The 24555-nt window shown below is 37.2% G+C and overlaps 1 protein-coding gene across 1 annotated transcript; it reads right to left on the bottom strand.

The window, feature by feature from the left end:
• Positions 1–212: 212 nt before the first annotated feature.
• Positions 213–2867, bottom strand: LOC112796923 (L-type lectin-domain containing receptor kinase S.4). Its single transcript, XM_025839601.3, has one exon. The coding sequence runs from the start codon at positions 2392–2394 to the stop codon at positions 343–345; it is 2052 nt and encodes a 683-aa protein (XP_025695386.1). The 5' UTR covers positions 2395–2867; the 3' UTR covers positions 213–342.
• Between the last annotated feature and the right edge of the window lie 21688 nt (positions 2868–24555).

The following is a 24555-nucleotide window of genomic DNA, read 5'->3' as shown; positions in this document are numbered from 1 at the left end:
TCCAAAATTATCTTATTTGCAATCTTTAACTATCATTTACTTTACTTTGTATTCTTTAAGTTTTGTCAAAATAATTGACTAATATGTAAATTACGGATAGGAGTTAAATAAAATATCTTGTCACCCTAATATAACCGAACACCAAAACACAGAGGAAAACAAAAATAGCTAACTGTATTTAGTGTATTATGAAATGATGGGTCAGAAACTAATTGGCATTGCAACTTCAATAATTCATTCATGTGATGAGGTACAAGACTGCGTATAATTGAGACACCATTGGGTGAAGACAAATCACATTTCTCTGAGATTGAAAAGAGAGAACAATGGAGGAGAAATGAATCACCTTGTTTCTCCTCTAGCTTGAGGAAGTGACTGAGGAGAATAACCAAAAGAAGTAAAACTATTATCCATGTCTCTATTTCCAATATAGGAGCCAGTATCAAATGACGAAGAAGCAAGTGAATGCAAGAACTCATCAAACCCTTCATGATTTGAACTTATATGCTTTCTCATCTCATCTGGCAACTCAACCTCTCCATCCAAATACCTCATAACTTGCCTTATGTTAGGCCTAGCATTTGGATTATCATTTGAACATATCAACCCTAATTTCAGCACCATAAGAATCTCATTTTCATCAAAATCCCCATTCAACCTTGGATCCACCATGTCAAGTATTCTCCCTTCTTTGAACTTCTCCCACAAGCAATCCACAAGAACCAACTCCTCTGGCAACGCCTTCGGCTCGATAGGCCTGCGCCCGCATGCTACCTCTAGCAGAAGCGCGCCGAACGCGAACACATCGGAGCTTGTGGTTGCCCTTCCTGTTCTAGGCAATTCTGGTGCCAAATACCCCAATGTACCAACAACTCTTGTTGTGCTTGGATTAGCACCATGTTCATACAATCTCGCTAACCCGAAATCGCCTAGTCTCCCATTCATTTCCGAATCAAGCATCACATTACTAGCCTTCACATCTCTATGTATAACTACTTGCTCATAGCCCTCATGAAGATACAAAAGGGCTGAAGCAACACCCTTTATGATCTTGAACCTTTGTTCCCAATTCAGGACAATCTTTGGCTCATCAAACAAGTACTTATCCAAACTCCCATTAGCCATAAAATCATAAACAAGCAAAAGATCTCCGCGGCGCCGGCACCATCCCAATAATTGAACCAAGTTCCGGTGCCTGAGTCGGCCTATACTCGCAATTTCCGATACAAATTCCCTCAACCCCTGCTTTGATTCATGTGAGATCCTCTTTACAGCCACTTGTATCTTCGAATTCGGCAATATCCCTTTGTAAACCCTTCCAAATCCACCCTGTCCAAGCAGCTCCTTGTCCCTGAATCCTCTGGTAGCTTTCTTCAGCTCTTGGTACGAGTACCTATGCGGCCCAATCTCGAGCTCCCACGCTTCGATTACATCTGCATTCTTCATCTTCCAGAAGAGGTAAACCCCAATTGCAACTCCAAACAAAACCAAAACCGAAATCGAAGTAGAAATCCCAATTATCAGAGAGTTATGCTTCTTCTTTGGACCTGGAAGTTGCGGTAGATTAGCAAGATCAAGAACTGGTGCTGTACCATTGATTTTAAAGCTCCAACCCAATATATAATGAGAACTAGCAAGCAACCCTGTTGAAGAAGAGAATCCAACATACATAGTATCAAGAAAAATGGGTGAGAGATCCACATCAAATGACAAAGTTACCCTTTTAGGCTTAGAAGAAGTTGGAGACATTGCCACACTCAGAACATTCTTCACAGAATCATAATCAACCCAAACCATGATGGGTTTCCCACTCTTAAGATTCAAATCCTGCAATTTCCCTGACCCATTATCATCAAGATAGTAACTTGCATTAACAGAAGCATTGGATTGCAAGCTATTGATATCAATCCCAACATGGTTATCATTTATATCACCGAACTCAAAGTCTTGAACAGTGTCAAACTCAACAGCAAAACGATGGTTAGTTAAGTTACCAACATCGTCTGGGTTGAAGAGACCCAAGTACTGGCTTGGGTGAGCTTTGAAATCTTTCGAAGTGGCTATGGTGAAGGCTAAGCCATGGCCACCGAGCTTGGGATACTCAGGAACAATAGCAAGAGCGAAGGAAGTTGAAAAAGAAAGAACTTTACCACTGGTTTTGTCTTTGACCTGAAATGGTGACGGGTAGAAAGCGTGACCCATTAATCTGCTTGTTTCGTTTGTTAATCTTAGCAAACCGTTTTTCTCGATTTCTGCTATGCCGTTTAAGGATATGTTGGTTGCATCACAGTTCTTGAATCCGGAATAGAGAAGCTGATCCGGCTGAGATGATGAAACTGGGATAAGAAGGAACAGCAACACAGAGAAGAGTTGTTGGTTCATGTTTCTGGCCATGACAAACTACAGAAGGTTATTGAAAGAGATCCGGGAAAAGGGTGCAGATTTGAAAAGGTTGGTGGTGGTAGAACAAAACAAACAGTAGAATAATTAATCAGAAAAACGAACATATATAATAATAATAAATAATAATAAGATATCGTTTGGTTTGGAGAATAAATGCATATGGGAGGAAAGTGGAAAGCATAGAGAAGACAGAAGAGAGATTAAATTTTGGTCACATGGAAGGGTCAGATTATACGAGACAAGAGAAGAGAGCGATGCATAAAGAAAGGGAAATGCTTGTTTGGGTTTTTTGGGTGTTGCAGCTCACAAAGGTGTAGTACAGTGTAAGTCAACAACTGGAAGGAAAAAACAGAGGTCTAAGGATAAAGATTAGAGTGGGATGGGGGAATTGAATGATGGTGCTTTTTCTGAGAGTTGAGAGTGACGCGTGCAGTACGGTGATGGAGACGTCGCATTGTTCTACTTCTACAGTAACAGCTTTGTCTCAAAGATTTTTTCAATTACGATAGAAAAAAGCACTTATTCATGGCATTAGAATTTTCAGAAATTGTTTTTAAGGATAAATCACCTCAACAAAGTGAATGGGTTTCAATTTTGCGTTCCAACCTTCTTAGATATCTAACAAGGATGTAACTAATAACAACTCAATAAGTATTTTTAAATTATATTCTATAATAATTAGTAATTATTTAAATTTTATTTTTTAAAAATATAAAAATAATAATTATTAAATAAAGAGTGCTAAAAGGTTAGTAAATTTTATAATTTATAACCATCAATTAGTTATTATTGGTATTTTTAATGGTGTGAAATTTTATTCAATAGTGTAAAATTACTTAATTCTCTTTTACTGGTTAAAAGTGTTGGCCTCTTAAACTTTCTCATATTAAATACAATTGTTTAAAATTAGTTGGGTAGAAATTATTTACTTGTACTTTTCTTTTACATAAATGTCCTAAATGCAATAAGTTTATATGCATATTTCGTTTTGACTATAAAACTATGTAAATCGAATCTATATGATTCGAATTAGCTAGATGTAACAACAAACCAATGTAAATTGAATCCACTAGATTCGATTTACTAAAAAATAATATAACGTATATTAAATCGAAACAACCTGTTTCGATTTATAGCATTTCATAAATCATGGTAAATCGAATCTAATTGATCGATTTACTAGTACAGGTATGCATTTTAATTAAATCGAATTTATTTAATTTGATTTATTAAGGAGTATGTGCTATATAAATAGGATCAGAACGTGGAGTATTCAATAGAATGGAATTGACAATGGGTAGTGAAAATAGCTTTTTAGTTCTAGTATACTACAGAGGGACGATTAAAAAAATGCGAGAGGGATAAAATTTTTTGATAAAAATTCATTGAGTGTCTTTATCAAATCTTCTAAGAGTTTTGTTGATTTTCAAAATACTACACTCCAGAAATTGGGATTGCATGGAATGAAACGGGTAGAGAAGTTATTTTATAGAATTTTGATTTTTGTTGATCACGATGGAGTGAAGTACGACTCGTTTGTGATAGACAATTGATGCGTGAGCATCTTTCCTGTCTTTTCCTAGTGACTTTGCATTTAAATTGTTGAGTTTAATCAAGAATTAATTATCTTTTAGCTACTATGAATGCTACTTTGAGTCTTGTGCAATTCTGTTTATTTTAGGTAGTATTTGGCTGAATTTGATGGAGTTTCTGTAGAAGAAGAGATGAAGGCGAATGATGCTGTCAACCCTGACCTCTCTACACTCAAACTTGGAAAGCTAACTTCCAGAGCTTTCCAACCCTGACCTCTCTGCACTCAAACTTGACTTCTCTTCCATCAACTCTGCCAAGGCTGCGCCTAACTTGAGAAATACCAAGTTAGGCGGAATGCACAACAACAACACACAAGATTGGTTCTGCCCACTTCAAGTTAGCAGTGTTGTAAAAATCGGATCGGACCAGCCGGTTTGACTGAAAAATCAGTGAACCGGACTCTAAACCGGTCCGATCCGATAGTTAAACCAAACAAAAAAGCGAACTGGTGTGAACCGATTAAACCCGGAATGAACCGGTAAAAACCGGTCAAACTCGGTAAAATCGATCCAACCGAACCACTGGAAATTAAAATTTTCAAAATGGGTGGGGTAAACCCATGTCCTCAATGAAAAAAGAGCAAGTCACAACCACCAAGCTGTCACAATTCTAATTAATATGTTTACAAATTATTATTATTATTATTATTATTATTATTATTATTATTATATCTATATATATATATATTATCAAATATATTTACTTCTATTTAATTTATTTTAATTTTAGTTATAAACTCATTTATTTTAAAATTAATTATATTTTTATTTAACAATAATTATAAATTTACTTATTTTTTCTTTTCATAAGTATATAATATCTATTAATATTATTTTTTAATAAATACTTGTAGTATATAATAGTATAATAGATATAAATTTATTAATAAATTATTAAAATTTGAAAATAATTATTATTTTAATATAAAAACAAAATAAAATATTTATGATAGAGTAAAATTAACAAAATACTTATTATTTCTGTTTCATATTATTTTAGAATAGCTGAATATTCTTAAAATGTTAGTAAAAATATGTATTTTAAATTTTAATTTTAAATTTTTTACTATTTTTTATTTATATAGGACCGGGTTAATGATGCGTGAGTATCTTTTCTATCTTTTTCTAGTGAATTTGCATGGATTTTGTTGAGTTTAATCAATAATTAATTATATTTTAGCCACTATGGATGCTATTTTGAGTTTTGTGCAATACTTTTTATTTTAGGTAGCATTCGGCGAAATTTGATGGAGTTTCTACAGCACAAGAATCAAAGGAGATGGCTGCGAGGAGCGACGCGCACGCGTGCCTGACGCGTGCGCGTGAATTGGAGGTATCCATGGCGACGCGTGCGTGTGACTGACGCGCACGCGTGAATTGAAGATTTGCTCAGTGATGCGTCCATGTGACTTGCAAAGAAGACCAGCGATGCGTACGCGTGACGTGCACGATCTGCAGAATTTACAGAAATCGCTGGCGTGGATTTTAGGTTGCGTTTTGACCCGGTTTCCAGCTCAGAAAACACAGATTGGAAGGTGTAGAATGGACAAACAAGTGGTCCCCACCCATCAGCTAAAGACTTGTTAATTAATTCGAATTTAAATTCAAATCTTATTTTTAGGAAAAGATATTATTTTTAATTTTAGATATTTAGATTTTAAATTTATTAGGATTAGTTATAAATAGGAATTCAGATGCCATCAGGAAAGGAGTACATTTTTACCAGAACCCTTATTTTTCTTCTCTGAACCATGAGCAACTAATCCTCCATTGTTAAGGTTAAGAGCTCTGTCTATTTGTATGGATTTATTCGTTTGATCTTTCTAATTTAATCCATGTTTAGATTTATATTTCAATAATTATTTTCGCTCTTTATTTTATGAATATGGGTGGAACGGAAGTATGACCCATGTTCTAATTGAGTTCTTGTAAAACTTGGAAAAGCTCTTTACTTGAACAACAGCTTGAAAACATATTATACTGAATTTCTAATTGTTTGTATTTAATGGGATACGTGATATATAATCTCCTTATTTTTAGATAATTAGGATTCTTTTAGCATATAAACTAGAAATTGATCATCACCCTCTAATTGGAATTAATTGACCAAGGAATTGGCAGTTAATGAGTTTTAGAGGAGACTATGAAGGTCTAAGGAATTAGGATTTAGTCACATATAGTTTTCCATGAATTAAACCTTGCATGATTAAATTAGTTAGTAAGAAAAGTTAATCCGAAAAAATAGATAACTCTGAAACCTTAACTGTTTTCTCAATATTTTATTCCCAACTTATTTATCTACCTGTCTTTAATATTTTCCGAATTTACTGTTAATGCTTTTGAACTTCCAAACAATATTTTCTACTTGTCTAACTAATCCTATCAAACGCCATTGTTATTTAATCAATCAATCCTCGTGGGATTGACCCTTACTCACGTAAGGTATTACTTGGTACGACCCGGTACACTTGTCGGTTAGTTTGTGGGTTGTAAAATACCACATCAAGTTTTTGGCGCCGTTGCCGGGGATTGACTGTGATTAACAACTATTAGTTGTTAGATTGCTTAGCTTAGGCATTTTATTTTTTTATTTTGTTAAAATCTATTTTAAAAAAATTTCGAAAAAAATATTTTAAATAAATAAATAGCACTATTATCTTTCTTAATTTCTGAAATTAAGTTTGGTGTTACCTAGTTATTTTTATTTTAACTTCTTTCTATTTATTTATTTATTTTATTTAGTATTTTTTATTTCTTTACACAGGTTACTCATTGGGAATTCTCTGCACTCTGACGTAGAGATTCCCATTCTTTCTTGTTTTCTGTTTGTTTATGCGCAGGAACAGAGACAAAGAACATCTCTTAGACTTTGATCCTGAACCTGAAAGGACTTTCAGGTGGCGTTTACAACAAGCAAGATTTTACAAGGCTGCAGAATCCACTATGGATCTGAATAATACTGATAATGCCAATGTGGCAAACCCGAATGGGAATGAACAACAAAGGAGAGTACTTGGTTCTTTCTCCGCTCCTACAGCAGATCTGTATGGAAAGAGCATTGTGGTGCCTCCTATTGCTACAAACAACTTTGAGTTGAAGCCTCAACTGGTCACTCTGGTGCAACAAAACTGCCAGTATCATGGTCTTCCCCACGAAGACCCAAATCAATTTATTTCTAGTTTTCTACAAATTTGTGATACTGTGAAGACAAATGGAGTAAACCCAGATGTGTACAAACTCATGCTCTTCCCATTTTCTCTGAGGGATGGAGCAAAGCTATGGCTAGATTCCCAACCTAAGGAGAGTTTGGATACTTGGAACAAGGTGATTACTGACTTTCTCACGAAATTTTTTCCACCAAAGAAGCAGACTAAGCTTAGGGTGGAGGTTCAGACCTTCAGGCAGAAGGATGGTGAGACTCTGTATGAAGCTTGGGAGAGATACAAGCTACTGATTATGCAATGCCCTCCAGACATGTTTTCCAAATGGACTCAACTAGATATCTTTTATGAAGGCTTGGGTGAAATGTCCAAGATGTGCTTAGACAATTCTGCAGGAGGTTCATTGCACAAGAAGAAGACACCGGAAGAGACTATTGAGCTTATTAAATTGGTTGCTAGCAACCAATATTTATACTTATCTAACAGGAATCCTGTGAACTCTGAGGCTCCTCAGAAGAAGGGCGTCATGGAAGTGGAAGCTCTTAATGCTATTCTTGCTCAGAACAAGCTTATGTCTCAACAAATAAATCTACTTACTCAACACATGGGTGGCATGCAAGTCTCAGCTATCAACACCCAAAATCCACCTCAAGAGATCTCCTATGACATGGGAGGAAATTTAGTGCAAATAATAATTATGATTATGCTCAATCCTCTTCTGAACAGGTCAATTACATGGGGAGTGATTCTAGAAATCCCAATAATGACCCATATTCTCAGACCTACAACCAAGGGTGGAGAAATCACCCAAATTTTGGGTAGAGAGACCAACCTCAGAGACCTCAGAACTTCAATAATAATTCTCAGGGCAGCTTCTAACAGAACAATTATAATAACCGCCAATTTCAATCTTATCAACAATAACCACCTCCACAGGCAAATTCTAAATCCCAAGAAGATTCTAATTGGAAAATAATGAAGAGTTTTGCGCAGGAAACCAGAGTATCAATCAAGAATTTGGAGATTCAGATGGGTCAAGTAGCAACAAAAGTTAATGAGATTGATAAGAGGACCACTAATAGCCTTCCAGGTAACACAATTCCAAATCCAAGAGAGGAATGCAAGGCTATCACCTTGATAAGTGGACAAGTGGACGTACGGAAGCACAAGTTATGCAGGAAACCAGAGCCTCCATTAGAAATTTAGAGGTGTTAGTGGGCCAACTGAGCAAGTAATTACTTGAGAGGTCTGCAAGTACATTTCAAGGTGATACAGTAGTGAACCCAGGAGAAGATTGCAAGGTTATTCAATTGAGAAGTGGTAAAGTAGCTGGCTCTGAGACCAAGGCCAATAAAGAGCTAGTTGAAAAGGAAGCTCCAGAAGAGAAGAAGGGAGATGTGCACGCCCCTCCAAAGCATGCAGACAACCCATTTCCAGACTCTCTTGACACTTATCCTACATTGCCAAAGGCTCCTGAGTACAAGCATAAGATGCCATATCCTCAGAGACTTCAAAAGGAGACCAAGGATAAGCAGTTCTCAAAGTTCTTGGAAATCTTCAGAAAGTTACAAATCAATATTCCTTTTGCCGAGGTTTTGGAGCAAATGCCTATCTATGTCATATTCATGAAGGAGCTGTTGTCAAAGAAAAAGCGTTTAAAGGGAGATGAGACAGTAGTCCTGACTAAGAAATGTAGTGTTGTAATTCAGAATAACTTGCCAAAGAAGATGCCAGATCCAGGGAGCTTTCAAATTCCATACACCATTGGGAGCATAACCTTTGAGAAAGCCCTTTGTGATCTGGGGGCAAGCATAAATCTAATGCCCTTTTCTGTGATGAAGAAGCTACAAATCCAAGAGGCATAACCCACAAAGATAGCATTAAAGATGACAGACAAATCTATGAAGCCTGCATACGGATTAGTGGAGAATATCTTGGTCAAAGTGGGTAAGTTCTTCCTCCTAGTAGACTTTGTGATTCTTGACACGGAGGAGGATGAGAATGCCTCTATAATTCTAGGAAGACCATTTCTAGCCACGAGAAGAGCTCTAATTGATGTAGAAGTGGGTGAATTAGTACTTAGAGTGCATAATGAGCAGCTAGTCTTTCATGTCTTCAAAGATATACATTCAACATGTGAAGAAGAGAGGTGCATGCAGACTGAGCTTATTGATCCAACCCTTCAAAAACCCCCTGATGATACACAGCAAAATCTATAGCTCAAATCTCCCTTGGCAACAATCAATAAAATTTCTCCTGATATCAAACCTAAGTTTGGTGTTGGGAATGCATCATCTACCAAGGAGTAGGTTCCCAAAAAGAAGAAAGTACCCAGATGATGGAGAAACAAAAAGATCCTCACTGAAGGTTTCTCCCCAAGAATGAAGGTGGTGTTGACCAGCAATCTAGCATGGGTTTATATTGTAATCAGAATCCTCTCTCTGGAGCATATTGAGCTATGTTATGGAGACACAGGAAAGAAGTTCAAAGTAAGGGGTGAAGAGCTGAGCCCCTATGATCCTCCTCCTTAGAGGAGCTGACCGTCAAGTTAGTGACGATAAAGAAGTGCTTGTCGGGAGGCAACCCGATAATTTCGTATCCTTAGCTATTTTTATTTTTTCGTAGTAGTAGTTTTCTTATTTATTTTATTTTTATTGAGTTCTTACTAATTTTCTGATCATGAAGCTATGTTATTCTAGGAACCGAACACCTCAAGTAAAAAAAAAAGAGAGCACACGACGCGCACGCGTCACTGATGCGAACGCGTCAATCATGTGTGCGTGAAAAACAAAATTGACAGAGAGTTACACGGGAGTGGTGCTGAACCCATGCTTGGCGCACAAACATGACCGTGCGTACGCGTACTCAACGCGTGCGCGTCATTTGCACTTATCGCCATTCACGCGTGCGCGTCATTGATGCGTATGCGTGACCTGCAAAATCGATGTACAGGAGAGTTTGGGCAGAGAACTGTGCTGCCTTGGGGCTGGAAGCATGCTAGAGGCACAAATTTATTCACGCGAACGCGTCCCTGACGCGTGCGCATCATTTGACCAAACGGCCATCCACGCGTGCGCGTGCACGATGCGAACGCGTCGTATGCCAATATTGGTTCCCAAAGCCACGCGAACAGAGAGTTGTGCATGCACGCGGATGTCTTCGTGCGAATTGAACAAAACCAAGGGCACGCGGATGCGTGCCTGACACTTACGCGTCATTAAGAAAATTCCGCAACTCACGCGTACGCATGCTGCACGCGTACGTGTGGCCTGTGCCGCACAATTATACTAGTTCGCTGCTCAGTTTTGATTTTCTGTCCCCCTCTCCCAATCCTAATTCTCTCTTGTTCTTTTATCTTTTTCTTTTTCGTTCATCATAATATTTATCTCTTTCTATTTTCAGTTCTTCTTTGCTTGAGGACAAGTAAACCTTTAAGTTTGGTATTGACGCTTTGCTTAAGGGTTTTCTGTTTATTCCTATGGCACCAAAAGGGAGGCGAATCATCTTCACTGAGGAGCACAACCTGAAGAATAAAGCGACCGCTAGGATAAATAAGGTGGTTGAGTACATTTCATTTTTTTTATTCCTCCCCTCTTTTTCTATGTTATGTTCCGGTTTTCTACTATTTTGCTTTGTCTGTTGCATGATCCTTTATTAGTTAGAATCCTAGGACTAGTTTAGCTTTCTCTTAATTGCTTTAATTCTGAAAAGATGTCTCATGTATTACCCACTGAACTTGAATTCAAAAAAAAAAAATACAAAAGTGATGTATTGCCTGAGACAGTGAGTTTATATTGAAGAATAGTCTTATTTACTTAGATGTGGTGGTATTAATTGTAATTCTGAATGCATGATATGAACAGTGCATATTTGAATTTGAATCAAGGGACGTTGATGTAGAAGAAACAGGAATTTAGAGAATTATTATGACTTCTCTGAAATAAATAAAAATTTAATCCTTGAAGCAAAAGAAACAGCAAGAGAAAAAAAAGGAAAATAATAAATAAATAAATAATAATAAAAGCAAGGTCCAAGGCTCTGAGCATCAATGACTAGGGAGGTCAGACATGATTAAAAGCTCAAAGAGTTGTTTCCCTAGTCATATGCTTGTGGTGTGATTGTGTCAAGTAATCCTTAAGACAGAACACTTAGAGTCGAGACCAAGTGCATTTAATAGAGTATGCCAAAGGCTTTGAGCACCACTGTCTGGGAGTAACAGAAAGAAGAATCAAGACTCAAAGAGAGTCCCCCAGTTAAGTGCTAGTGGTGTTTCTGTGTCAAGTAATCCTTGAGACAAAACATTTAAAGTCACGGTTAGGCTCAAGGTACAAAGCACCAAAGAAAAAGATAAATTAAAGTCAATTTTGCTGTGTTCAAGGATTAAACTGAAATGTAAAGATCAGAGAATTCATAATATTATCCGGATTCTAATTCCGAATGACAATGACATCCTCCTGATTCAAAGGAGAGTGAGATGCCAAACCTATCTAGGATTACAGTTATAAATCCCACTATAAAAAGAGTCATGAGCTTAATCGAACTCTCAGTCTCACGCAAATTCACATCCTAAGCCTATGTTAGTTTTGGTTGCTTGAGGACAAGCAACGGTTTAAGTTTGGTGTTGTGATGCGTGAGCATCTTTTCTATCTTTTCCTAGTGAATTTGCATGGATTTTGTTGAGTTTAATCAAGTAATTATATTTTAGCCACTATGGATGCTATTTTGAGTTTTGTGCAATACTGTTTATTTTAGGTAGCATTCGGCAAAATTTGATGGAGTTTTTGCAGCACAAGAATCAAAGGAGATGGCTGCGAGGAGCGACGCGCACGCGTGCCTAACGCGTGCGCGTGAATTGGAGGTATCCATGGCAATGCGTGCGCGTGACTGACGTGCACGCGTGAATTGAAGATTTGCTCAGCGACACGTCCGCGTGACCGACGCGTCCGCGTGACTTGCGAAGAAGACTAGCGACGTGTACGCGTGACTGACGCGTACGCATGACGTGCGCAATCTGTAGAATTTACAGAAATCACTGGCGTGGATTTTGGGCCGCGTTTTGACCCAGTTTTCAGCCCAGAAAACACAGATTGGAAGCTGTAGAATGGACAAACAAGTGGTCCCCACCCATTAGCTGAAGGCTTGTTAATTTAAATTCAAATCTTATTTTTAGGAAAAGATATTATTTTTAATTTTTGATAATTAGATTTTAAATTTATTAGGATTAGTTATAAATAGGAATTCAGATGCCATCAGAAAAGGAGTACATTTTTACCAGAACCCTTATTTTTCTTCTCTGAACCATGAGCAACTAATCCTCCATTATTAAGGTTAGGAGCTCTGTCTATTTGTATGGATTTATTCGTTTGATCTTTCTAATTTAATCCATGTTTAGATTTATATTTCAATAATTGTTTTCGCTCTTTATTTTATGAATATGGGTGGAACGGAAGTATGACCCATGTTCTAATTGAGTTCTTGTAAAACTTGGTAAAGCTCTTTACTTGAACAACAGCTTGAAAACATATTATACTGAATTTCTAATTGTTTGTATTTAACAGAATACGTGACATATAATCCCCTTATTTTGGATAATTAGGATTCTTTTGGCATATAAACTAGAAATTGATCATCACCCTCTAATTGGAATTAATTGACCAAGAAATTGGCAGTTAATAAATTTTAGAGGAGACTAGGAAGGTCTAAGGAATTAGGGTCTAGTCACATATAGTTTGCCATGAATTAAATCTTGCATGATTAAATTAGTTAGTAAGAAAAGTTAATCTAGAAAAATAGATAACTCTGAAACCTTAACTGTTTTCTCAATATTTTATTTCCAACTTATTTATCTGCCTGTCTTAATATTCTGAATTTACTTTTAATGCTTTTGAACTTCCAAACACTATTTTTTGCTTGTCTAACTAATCATATCAAATGCCATTGTTGCTTAATCCATCAATCCTCGTGGGATCAACCCTTACTCACGTAAGGTATTACTTGGTACGACCCGGTACACTTGCCGGTTAGTTTGTGGGTTGTAAAATACCACATCAGTTGACCGGTTCAACCAATAACCCACCGGTTGAACCAATGACCCAGTAACCCAGTAACTTGACCGGTTCGATCACCTGTTCGATTCTGACAACTATGCAAGTTAAGCGCACTAAAGCCCAAGTTAGGCGCACTAAAGCCCAAGTTAGGCGCAGCTTCACTCAACTAAACTCCAATTCATCCTGCCAAGCCCAAGTTAGGCGTGGATCCTAGTGAGGCCAAGTGGTCCCCACATTACAATGCGAAGATCTTTAATTAATTCTTATTTAAATTTAAATTTTATTTTTAATATAGAAAAAGATATTATTTTTATTTTAGAAATTAGATTTTAAATTAATTAGGATTAGATATAAAAGAGAAAAGAAATTTCTCTTCGGGGGATTCCATTTTTTTTTCATAATGTAAATTACATTTTACCTGAATCCTAGTTTTCCTCTTTGAACCATGAGCAACTAAACCTCCACTGTTAAGGTTAGGAGCTCTGTCTATTTGTATGGATTGATTCTATTATTTTTCTATTTTAATTCATGTACTGATTTATAATTTAAGAATTGTTTTCGTTCTTTATCTTATGAATTTGGGTGGAACGGAAGTATGACCCTCTTTCTAATTGAGTTCTTGTATAACTTGGAAAAGCTCTTTACTTGAACAACAGCTTGAAAACAATTTTTCCTAAATTCTAATTATCTGGATTTAATGGGATATGTGATATATAATCCTCTTATATTTGGATAATTAGGATTTCTGTGGCAAAATAACTAGAATTGAACTTCACCCTCTAATTGGAATTAATTGACCAAGGAATTGGCGATTGATGAATTGTAGAGGAGACTAAAAAGGTCTAAGGAATTAGGGTTTAGTCATATATAGTTTGCCGTGAATCAAATCTTGCATGATTAAAATAAATTAATAAGAAAAGTCAATCTGGAAAATAGATAACTCTGAAGCCTTAACTGCTTTATCCATATTTTATTCCCAACTTATTTATTGCCTGTCTTCTGATATTCTGAATTTACTGTTTAATGTTTTTTTGAACTCTCAAACACTATTTTTTGTTTGTCTGACTAAGCCAAGCACTCAATCATTATTGCTTGATCCATCAATCCTCGTGGGATCGACCCTCACTCACCTGAGGTATTACATGGTACGACCCGGTGCACTTGCCAGTTAGTTTGTGGGTTATAAATTCTGCACCAAGTTTTTGCTTGAATTATTGCTTGTCCTCAAGCAACCAAAACTAATATAAGCTTAAGATGTGAATTCGCATGAGAGTGAGAGTTCGATTAAACTCATGTCTCTTCTTGAAGTGGGGTTTATAACTGCAATCCTGAATAGGTTTGGCATCGCACTATCCTTTGAATCAGAAGAATGTTACTGTCATTCGGAATTAGAATCCGAATAATATTATGAATTCTCTAGTCTTTTATATTTCAGTTTAATCCTTGAACACAACAAATTTCTTTTTGGTGCTTTGCACCTTGAGCCTAACTGTGACTTTAAATATTTTATCTCAAGCTTCACTTGATACAAAAACACCACAAGCACTTAACTAGGGAACTCTCTTTAAGTTCAGTATTTTTTTTCGGTTACTCCCAGACAGTGGTGCTCAAAGCCTTTGGCATACTCTGTTAAATGGATTTGATCTCAACTCTTAGTGTTCTGTCTCAAGGATTACTTGACACGATCACACCACAAGTATATGACTAGGGAAGCAACTCTTTGAGCTTTTAATCATGTCTGACCTCCCTAGTCATTGATGCTCAGAGCCTTGGACCTTGCTTTTATTTTTTCTTTTGCTGTTTCTTTTGCTTCAATGATTAAACTTTTACTTATTTTAGAGAATTCATAATAACTTTCTAAATTCCTGTTCCTTATACATTAACATCTTTTGATTTAAATTCAAATATGTACTATTCATGTCATGCATTCAGAGTCACAGAGAATACCACCACATTTGGATAAATGTGACTACTATTAAGAATAAACTCAATTTCTCATGCATTACATCCTCTTTTTCTTCTTCTTTCTCTTTTTTTTTTATTTCAAGCTCAGTGAGCAATACATAAGATACTTTCCAGACTCAAGGCAAATAACAGAAATTTTGAAAATAGCTAAACTAAAACCTAGGAACTTAAATAATAAAGGATCATGCAGAAACCAAGTAAAATAACAGAAAAACAGGAATATAATAAGAACGGGAGAAAATATAGAATGAAAGAAACTCAACCACCTCAGTTATTCTAGTGGCCATCTCATTCTTCAGGTTGTGCTCCTCCGTGAAGATGATTCACCTTCCTTTGGTGCCATTAAAAGAAACAGAAAAGTCACAAGCAAAGCGACAACACCAAACTTAAGAATTTGCTTGTCCTCAAGCAAAGAAAAATTAAAAATAGGGAGGAATATAAGAAGACGTACGGAGGAGTAAAAATAAATATTAATGTAAAAGAAACCAAAACTAAAAAAGATAAGAAAAATAAAAATTAAAACTTATTTTATATATATATATATATATAAAATTGGGGGGAGGGAACGTATATCTGCATATATATATAAAAAAGGGGGGGGGTAAGATATATATTATTATATGTGTGTGTTAGAGAGGGGGGAGGGGGGACGTATATATATGTATATAGGAAGGGTGCAGAGGACGTTGAGCGGCGCCGGGGGGGGGGGGGAGGGGGGAGGCTAGATCACGGGAATAAGGGGATTAAGAAGGGTGTTGTGGGGACCAGCTTGCATGTTTTTTTTCAACTATTTCACGTTGAACTTGGAGATAGGCAAAAATTTTTCAAAGTGTTTGGTTCCTGTTATAAAATAGCTGCATGATCAAAACACACGTAAAACGAAAGAAAAACAGTAAAAACTCAATAAAAATCAAATAAATAAGAAAACCACTACTACAAAAAATAACTAAGGATACGAAATTATTGGATTGCCTCCTGACAAGCATTTTTTTACCATCACTAGCTTGACGGTCAGCTCTTCACCCCCTTACTTTGAACTTCTTTCCTGTATCTCCATAAAGTAGCTCAATATGCTCTAGAGAGAGGATTCTATTTACTGTATAAATCCACACAGGATTGCTAGTCAACACCACTTTCATTCCTGGGGAGAAACCTTCAGTGGGAATCTTTTTGTTTCTCCATCCTCTGGGTACTTTTTTCTTTTTGGGAACCTCATCCTTGGTGGATGATGCATTTCCGACACCAAACTTAGGTTTGATGTCAGGAGGAATTTTATTGATTGTCACCAAAGGAGGTTTGAGTTGCAGATTTTGTTGTGCATTATTGAGGGGTTCTTGAAGGTTTGGATCAATAAGCTCAGTCCGCATGCACCTCTCTTCTTCACCTGCTGAATGTATGTCTTTGAAGACACGAAAGACTAGTTGCTCATTATGCACTCTAAGCACTAGTTCACCTTCTTCCACATCAATCAGAGCTCTTCCAGTGGCTAGGAATGGTCTTCCTAGAATTATAGAGGCATTCTCATCCTCCTCTGTGTCAAGAATCACAAAATCTGTTGGGAGGAAGAACTTACCCACTTTGACCAAGACATTCTCCACTAATCTGTATGCAGGCTTTATAGATTTGTCTACCATCTGTAATGCTATCCTTGTGGGTCGTGCCTCTTGGATTTGCAGCTTCTTCATCACAGAAAAGGGCATCAAATTGATGCTTGCTCCCAGATCACATAACGCTTTCTCAAAGGTTGTGCTCCCAATGGTGCATGGAATTTGAAAGCTCCTTAGATCTGGCATCTTCCTTGGTAAGTTATTCTTAATGATGGCACTACATTCCTTAGTCAGGACCACTGTCTCATCTCTCTTTAAAGGCTTCTTCTTTGACAACAACTCCTTCATGAATTTGACATAGAGAGGCATTTGCTCCAAAACCTCAGCAAAAAGAATATTGATTTGCAACTTTCTGAAGACTTCCAAGAACTTTGAAAACTGCTTGTCCTTGGTCACCTTTTGAAGTCTCTGAAGATATGGCATTTTAGACTTGTACTCAGGAGCCTTTGGCAATGTAAGATAAGTGTCAAGAGAGTCTGGGAATGGATTGTCCACACGCTTTGGAAGGACATGCTCTGCTTCTTCCTTCTTCTCCTTTGGAGCTTCTTTTTCAACTGGCTCCTCATTAACTTGTGCTTCCATAGTTGCCACTTGTCCACTTATCAAGGTGAGCCTTGCATTCCTCTCTAGGATTTGGAATTGTGTTACCAAAATGGCTATTAATGGTCCTATTATAAATTTCATTAACTTTTGTGGCTAATTGACCCATCTGAATCTCCAAGTTTTGAATTGTATTTACAGACCTCTCAGGTATTTTCTTGCTCAGTTGGCCCATTTGCACCTCCAAGTTTCTAATGGAGGCTCTGGTTTCCTGCATAAAACTCCTCATCATCTCCCAATTAGAATCTTGTTGGGATTGAGAATTTGCCTACTGAGGTGGTTGTTGTTGATGAGACTGAAATTGGCGGTTATTATGATTGTTCTGTTGGAAACCACCCTAAGAATTATTGTTGAAATTCAGAGATCTCTGATGTTGGTCCATCCACCCAAGATTGTATGTCTTAGAGTATGGATCTTTATTGGGTTTCTAGGACCATTCCCCATGTAATTTACCTGTTCAGAAAAAGATTGACCATAATCATAATTCTCATTTTGTATAAAATTACATGTCATGTCATAAGGGACCTCTTGAGGTGGATTTTGGGTGTTGATAGCTGAGACTTGCATGCCACCCATCTGCTGAGTAAGTAAATTTATTTGCTGAGACATAAGCTTGTTCTGAGCAAGAATAGCATTTCAGCTTCCATTTCCAACACACCTCTCTTTTGAGAAGTCTCAGAGTTCACATGATTCCTGTTAGATGAGTATAAATATTGGTCGCTAGCAACCAACTCAATAAGCTCAATAGTCTCCTCCGGTGTCTTCTTCTTGTGTAATGAACCACCTGCAGAATTATCTAAGCACATCTTGGACATTTTACCTAAACCTTCATAAAAAATATCTAGTTGGGTCCATTTGGAGAACATGTCCGGAGGGCATTGCCTAGTCAGTAGCTTGTATCTCTCCCAAGCTTCATAAAGAGTTTCACCATCCATCTGCCTGAAGCTCTGAACCTCCACCCTAAGCTTAGTCAGCTTCTTTGGTGAGAAAAATTTAGTAAGAAACTCAGTAACAACCTTGTCCCAAGTATCTAAACTCTCCTTGGTTTGGGAATCTAGCCATGCCTTTGCTCCATCCTTCAGAGCAAACGGGAAGAGCATGAGTTTGTACACCTCTAGGTTCACTCCATTTGTCTTCATAGTATCACAAATCTGTAGAAAATTAGAAATAAATTGATTTGGATCTTCGTAGAGAAGACCATGATACTGGCAGTTTTGTTGCACTAGGGTGACCAATTGTGGCTTCAACTCAAAGTTGTTCGCAGCTATAGGAGGCACCACAATGCTTTTTTCATAAAGATCTGCAGTAGGAGGAGAGTAAGAGCCAAGCACTCTCCTTTGTTGCTTATTCCCATTCGAATTTGCCACATTGGCATTAGCAACATTGTTAGGATCCATAGTGGATTCTGCAGCCTTGTAAAGTCTTGTTTGTTGCAAACATCGCCTAAAAGTCCTTTCAGGTTCAGGATAGTCTAAGAGAATTTTCTTGTCTCTGTTCCTGCACATAAATAGACAGAAGACAAGAAAGGATGGAACTCTCTACGTCAGAGTATAGAGAATTCTCAGTGAGGTAACCTGTGTAAAGAGATAAAAGTATTGAATAAAACAAGCACTAAAATTTAAAATTACTATTAAAATTAAGACTAAAAATTTTTGAAATTATTAAGAAAATTAAATAAGAAAAAATTAAAATAAGACTAACTAGGGAACACAAAACTTAAGTTCAGAAATTAAGAAAAATAAATATATGATGCAATAAATATATATATATATATATATTAAATTAAAGTAAAAAATAAAATAAAACTAATAAAATATAAAAAGATAAAAATTAATGGAAAGAAACAAAACAAAAATAAAATAAAAAAATAAAAATAAAAATAAAAAAGAACAATAAATCAAGAACGAACGAAAGTTTTTTTAATTAAAACAAAATAATAAAAGAAAAGAAAAAGAAAGAACAGGGGAAGGGGTACTAACGAAAAAAAAGGGAAAGAATTAAAGGAACATAACAAAAGATTAAAAGAGTTAAAAATTAATAATACTAAGATAAAACTAATTAAAAAAAAATTATCTAATTTAAGGAATCAAACAACGAGTAATTGTCAATTTTAATCAATCTTCGGCAACGGCGCCAAAAATTTTGTGCGGAATTTATAACCCACAAACTAACCGGCAAGTGCATCGGATCGTACCAAGTAATACCTCAGGTGAGTGAGGGTCGATCCCACGAGGATTGATGGATCAAGCAACAATGATTGAGTGATTTGCTTAGTCAGACAAACAAAAAATAGTGTTTGAGAGTTCAAAAAACATTAAACAGTAAATTCATAATATCAGAAGACAGGCAATAAATAAGTTGGGAATAAAATATGGAGAAAGCAGTTAAGGCTTCAGAGTTATCTATTTTTCGGATTGACTTTTCTTATTAATTTATTTCAATCATGCAAGATTTAATTCATGGCAAACTATATATGACTAAACCCTAATTCCTTAGACCTTTTTAGTCTCCTCTAAAATTCATCAATCGCCAATTCCTTGGTCAATTAATTCCAATTAGAGGGTGAAGTTCAATTCTAGTTATTATGCCACAGAAATCCTAATTATCCAAATATAAGAGGATTATATGTCACGTATCCCATTAAATCCAGATAATTAGAATTTAGGAGAAATTGTTTTCAAGTTGTTGTTCAAGTAAAAAGCTTTTCCAAGTTATACAAGAACTCAATTAGAAAGAGGGTCATACTTCCGTTCCACCCAAATTCATAAGATAAAGAACAAAAACAATTCTTAAATTATAAATCAGTACATGAATTAAAATAGAAAAATAATAGAATCAATCCATACAAATAGACAGAGCTCCTAACCTTAACAGTGCAGGTTTAGTTGCTCATGGTTCAGAGAGGAAAACTAGGATTCAGGTAAACTATAATTTACATTATGAAAAAAATGGAATCTCCCGAAGAGAAGTTTCTTTTCTCTTTTATATCTAATCCTAATTAATTTAAAATCTAATTTCTAAAATTAAAATAATATCTTTTCCTATTAAAAATAAAATTTAAATTTAAATCAGAATTAATTAAAGATATTCGCATTGTAACGTGGGGACCACTTGGCCTCACTAGGATCCACGCCTAACTTAGGTTTGGCAGCATGAATTGGATTTTAGTTGAGTGAAGCTGCGCCTAACTTGGGCTTTAGTGCACCTAACTTGAAGTGGGCAGAACCAATCTTGCATGTTGTTGTTGTGCATTGCTCCTAACTTGGTATTCTCAAGTTAGGCGCAGTCTTGGCAGAGTTGATGGAAGAAAAGTATGGACTATTATACATTGTTGGAAAGCTCTGAAAGTTATCTTTCCAACGCCATTGAAATCACGTCCATTGGACCTCTGTAGCTCGAGTTATTCAGGTTTGAGTGCAGATAGGTCAGGGTTGACAGCATCATTCGCCTGCATCTCTTCTTCTACAGAAACTCCATCAAATCCAGCCAAATGCTACCTAAAATAAATAGAATTTTATAAGAATCAAAGTAGCATCTATAGTGGCTAAAAGATAATTAATTCTTGATTAAACTCAACAATTTAAATGCAAATTCACTAGGAAAAGATAGGAAAGATGCTCACGCATCAATAATGACGATGATTTGCAAGTTTTATTCCACTATCGTTGTTAGTTTTCCAAGGTAAGAACCCATAAACTATTGGCCAAGTTTGGAGATGTAGGTTTTAGCTTGAGAGGATCGGGCCAGAATTATCAATCACTGGCAATGGCGACAACCTCTAGTTCAACCTCTGTTGTTGCGTCATCATCGCCGTCTTTCGCTGCTGATCTAAACTGTGATGACAATGCAGAAATAGGTGATAACATGATTACTCCTGTTATGATCCTGATTTCTAGGGAGGTTGGAGAACCAGATGCCGTGGAAGATGTAACATGAGATGACGAAGATGTGGAGCCCGCCATGATTGATAATAATAGCGATGATGATATAGGGAGGAATGTTCTTGTTGGGGCTGGTGGAGTATCAAGCTCGGAAACTTAGCAGTACCTCGGCACTTTTTGAGTTTAGACTTAGAGGTCATGAGACAACAGGGGGTCTCGGATGTAGAATCCAGATTTGGGGCCAGAAATTCACAGCACACAGTATAACAGACCTCATATATGTCTGGCCACGTCGATCTCCAGTGATCACATGAAGCTTGATTATCATGTTATATCTGCTTTCATCCTTTCTATGATCCGAGCTGATGTTGTGTCCATCAAGGTACTACAGAATGTGATAGAGGCATATTTTGGATTTAGACTGGCTTATAAGAGGGTTTGGTAAGTTAAGCAGAAGGTTGTTGCACAGATTTATGGGGATTAAGAAGAGGTCTACAATGAGTTACCAAGATGGGTACTAGGTGTGCAAATAACGATGCTCGGTAGTATTGCAGTACTAAAGACGAGTCCTCTGTGACTTAGAGGCCAAGTTGATGAGTCATTAGTGTTTTTTCACCAATTTTTTTGGTCGTTCCCACCGTGCATCGATGCATTCAAGTATTGTAAGTCATTGATTAGTATTGAGGGGACCCACTTGTATAACAAATATGGGGGAACATTGCGGGTTGCTATTGCTCAAGATGGAAATCATAATATCATTCCTATTACTTTTGCCCTAGTGGAGGGTGAAATTGCGGAGTCATGGTCATTTTTCTTGTCTCACCTATGGCACATCATATGACTCTTTATCCTGGCATTCTCGTGATATTAGATAGGCCCAACGGAGTTAAGGCTGCCTTGGAGGCTCCTGATGGTGGTTGGCTTCCGCCTACTGCTTATCGTGCATTATGTGTTAGGCACGTTGTAGCGAATTTTGCATTAAGTTTCAAGGGAAAGGATGCAAAGAGGCTTCTAGTCAATGCTGTATTTTCAAGGGTTACCTGAAACATTGATTTGGGCCTGAACGTGAGGTCTAGATCCCTTTGTATGGTAGCGTTTGACTTGTCGATGCCGAAGTGCCGTCTGTCCGAGTTTCTCGTGAGAAGGTGGGGGTTTGTACCTATAAAAAACTCTGATGCTTAAGATAGCAAGGACTTTAGGCAGGTTTTTAGTAGATTAGAATGTGTCTTATGCCTGAGGAATGTCAGTATATTTATAGTAGAGTTAGTAACCACCTTTGTTGGAGTAGTTTCATCTTTATTGATGGATAACCGTTTCCTCTTATCTTAGAACTTTGTTGAGCTCTATCTTTTGGAGTAGTTTCCTCTTATCTTTTGTTGAGCTCTATCTTTGTTGAGCTCTGTATGTAAAAGAGTTACGAAACTGTGTTGATTGGTTTTGTTTACTTTTACACGACCTGTTTTAGACGATGCTTAAGCTCTTTTAGTAACAGATTCTCTACTTTGTATTTGTAGGTGTAGTTTTTATGTCACACTCTGTTGTTCTTAGTATGTCGACTAAGGTTCCCCCTAGTCTCCTTAATTGGGTAAATACCTCTATTTTGTCTTGTGTTCCCATAGTTGATAAACAATATTGTAAGGATTTCCGTAGACACCATAAAATTTGTGAGAATAGGGAGGATGAGAGAAGTTACGAGCTAGCAGTGCCTAATCCCGAAGAGAGAATATGTTTTCCTCCTCTAGATAGTTCAGAGCGTCCTTTCTTTTACGCCTACGATTGCTTTTTCCCGAAGTTGGGTATTTCACTCCTTTTTACTAATTTTGGGTCAAATATTTTTTGGACTTGCAATGTTGCCCCTTCTCAACTTCACCTGAATTCCTAGGCCTTTTTAAAGATTTTCCAACTCCTCTCCCGAGAGCTTGATGTCCGACCTTCTACTAGGGTCTTCTTTTACCTATTTGTCTTGACCAAGCCCTAAACATTGAAGGGGAAAGCTTCTTGGTTTTTCTTTTGCGCCGTTCAGGACAGAAAAGTTTTTTTTATATTTTTGATGAGTCTTTTCACAACTTCAAAAATTATTTCTTTAAAATTCGGTCAGTAGATGGTGTCAGACCTTTGTATCTAGACGAGAATGATGAATCTTCCTTTCTCCTGTAATGGCAAGAGGAGTCCGTGATAACCAAATTTATTGTAGATAAGTTAGATGAAGTTGAAAAATGTTTTGTGGACGTGTTGCAAGAGTGCTGGAGCTAAGCTCCTCACTTAGACACAAAAAGGTTCTTTGGTGATCCCAGTCAGCTTCAGTTCGAGCTAGGTAATCTTCTGACCTCTAGCCTTTATAACTTCTTAAGTTGTATTTTGTTGTTCTAATGTGCTTTTCATTTTTGCAGTGATCATGGCTTCCAAGACTTTGTCTATGAAATACTTGCGTTAGACCCAGAAAACAGTTATTACTCAGGGCCTTCAAGATAAGGAGGCTGAGGGGCTTCTTCCCATCGCTTTTAGGGCTTCTTCCCAAAAAACAAAAAACTTCTGGGGAGTTAAGCATCAACGACAAAGAATTTGACAGTTTTGCTTGGAAAGAGAAGAATATCTTGCCTCATAGCCACATAGACATGGATAATGTGGCTATCCAAAATCATCTCAGCTATATGGCCCTCAATGGTATTCGGATGGCAAGAGTGTGCCTTGTTCTGGCTATGGAGCTGAGGAAGACTCCTATTGGTTCCACCCAGAGTTTTCTTGACTCGGCTTGAGCTGATGTGAAGAGACTGAAAGGTTTGAAGGAGGAGGTGGAGGAGGAGAATGCTAGGATGAAAATCGACCTGGAAAAGGCTCGTGCTTAGGGGAAGACAGCTGAGGCTATGGCAACTATGGCCGAAGGGGTGAAACAAATGGCTAAGGAGAGTTATACTCGGGTCTGTGGAGAAAAACTCGACCTTTAAGAGGAACTAAAAAATGTCTGGGAGGAGCACGCCCCCTTCAGGAGCACGTGGTCAGAGGGATGGACGAGATGTTCAATAATTTGAAGGCTCAAGTCCAAGTCCTCGCCCCTGACCTCGATCTTTCCCTATTTATCCAGGATAACGTTGTTGTTGACGAAAAGATCATGCCAGCCTCTAATGATGATGAGAAGCCTCCAGTTGAGCCAAAGTCCCAGGGCAGCCAACCTCCTCAATCTCCAAGTCGAGGTCGCAAATGCTGCAACTCCTTTCTCGCCTCCGGCTCCTATCCCGGCGGTCCCGATTTTTGTGCATCCTCCGACTCCTTCTGTTAGAGGAAAAGACATTCAAACTGAA

Source organism: Arachis hypogaea, chromosome 4, assembly GCF_003086295.3.
Source record: "Arachis hypogaea cultivar Tifrunner chromosome 4, arahy.Tifrunner.gnm2.J5K5, whole genome shotgun sequence".
In the NCBI taxonomy this organism is placed as follows: Eukaryota; Viridiplantae; Streptophyta; class Magnoliopsida; order Fabales; family Fabaceae; genus Arachis; species Arachis hypogaea.
This window is presented reverse-complemented; position numbering and strand designations above follow the sequence as displayed.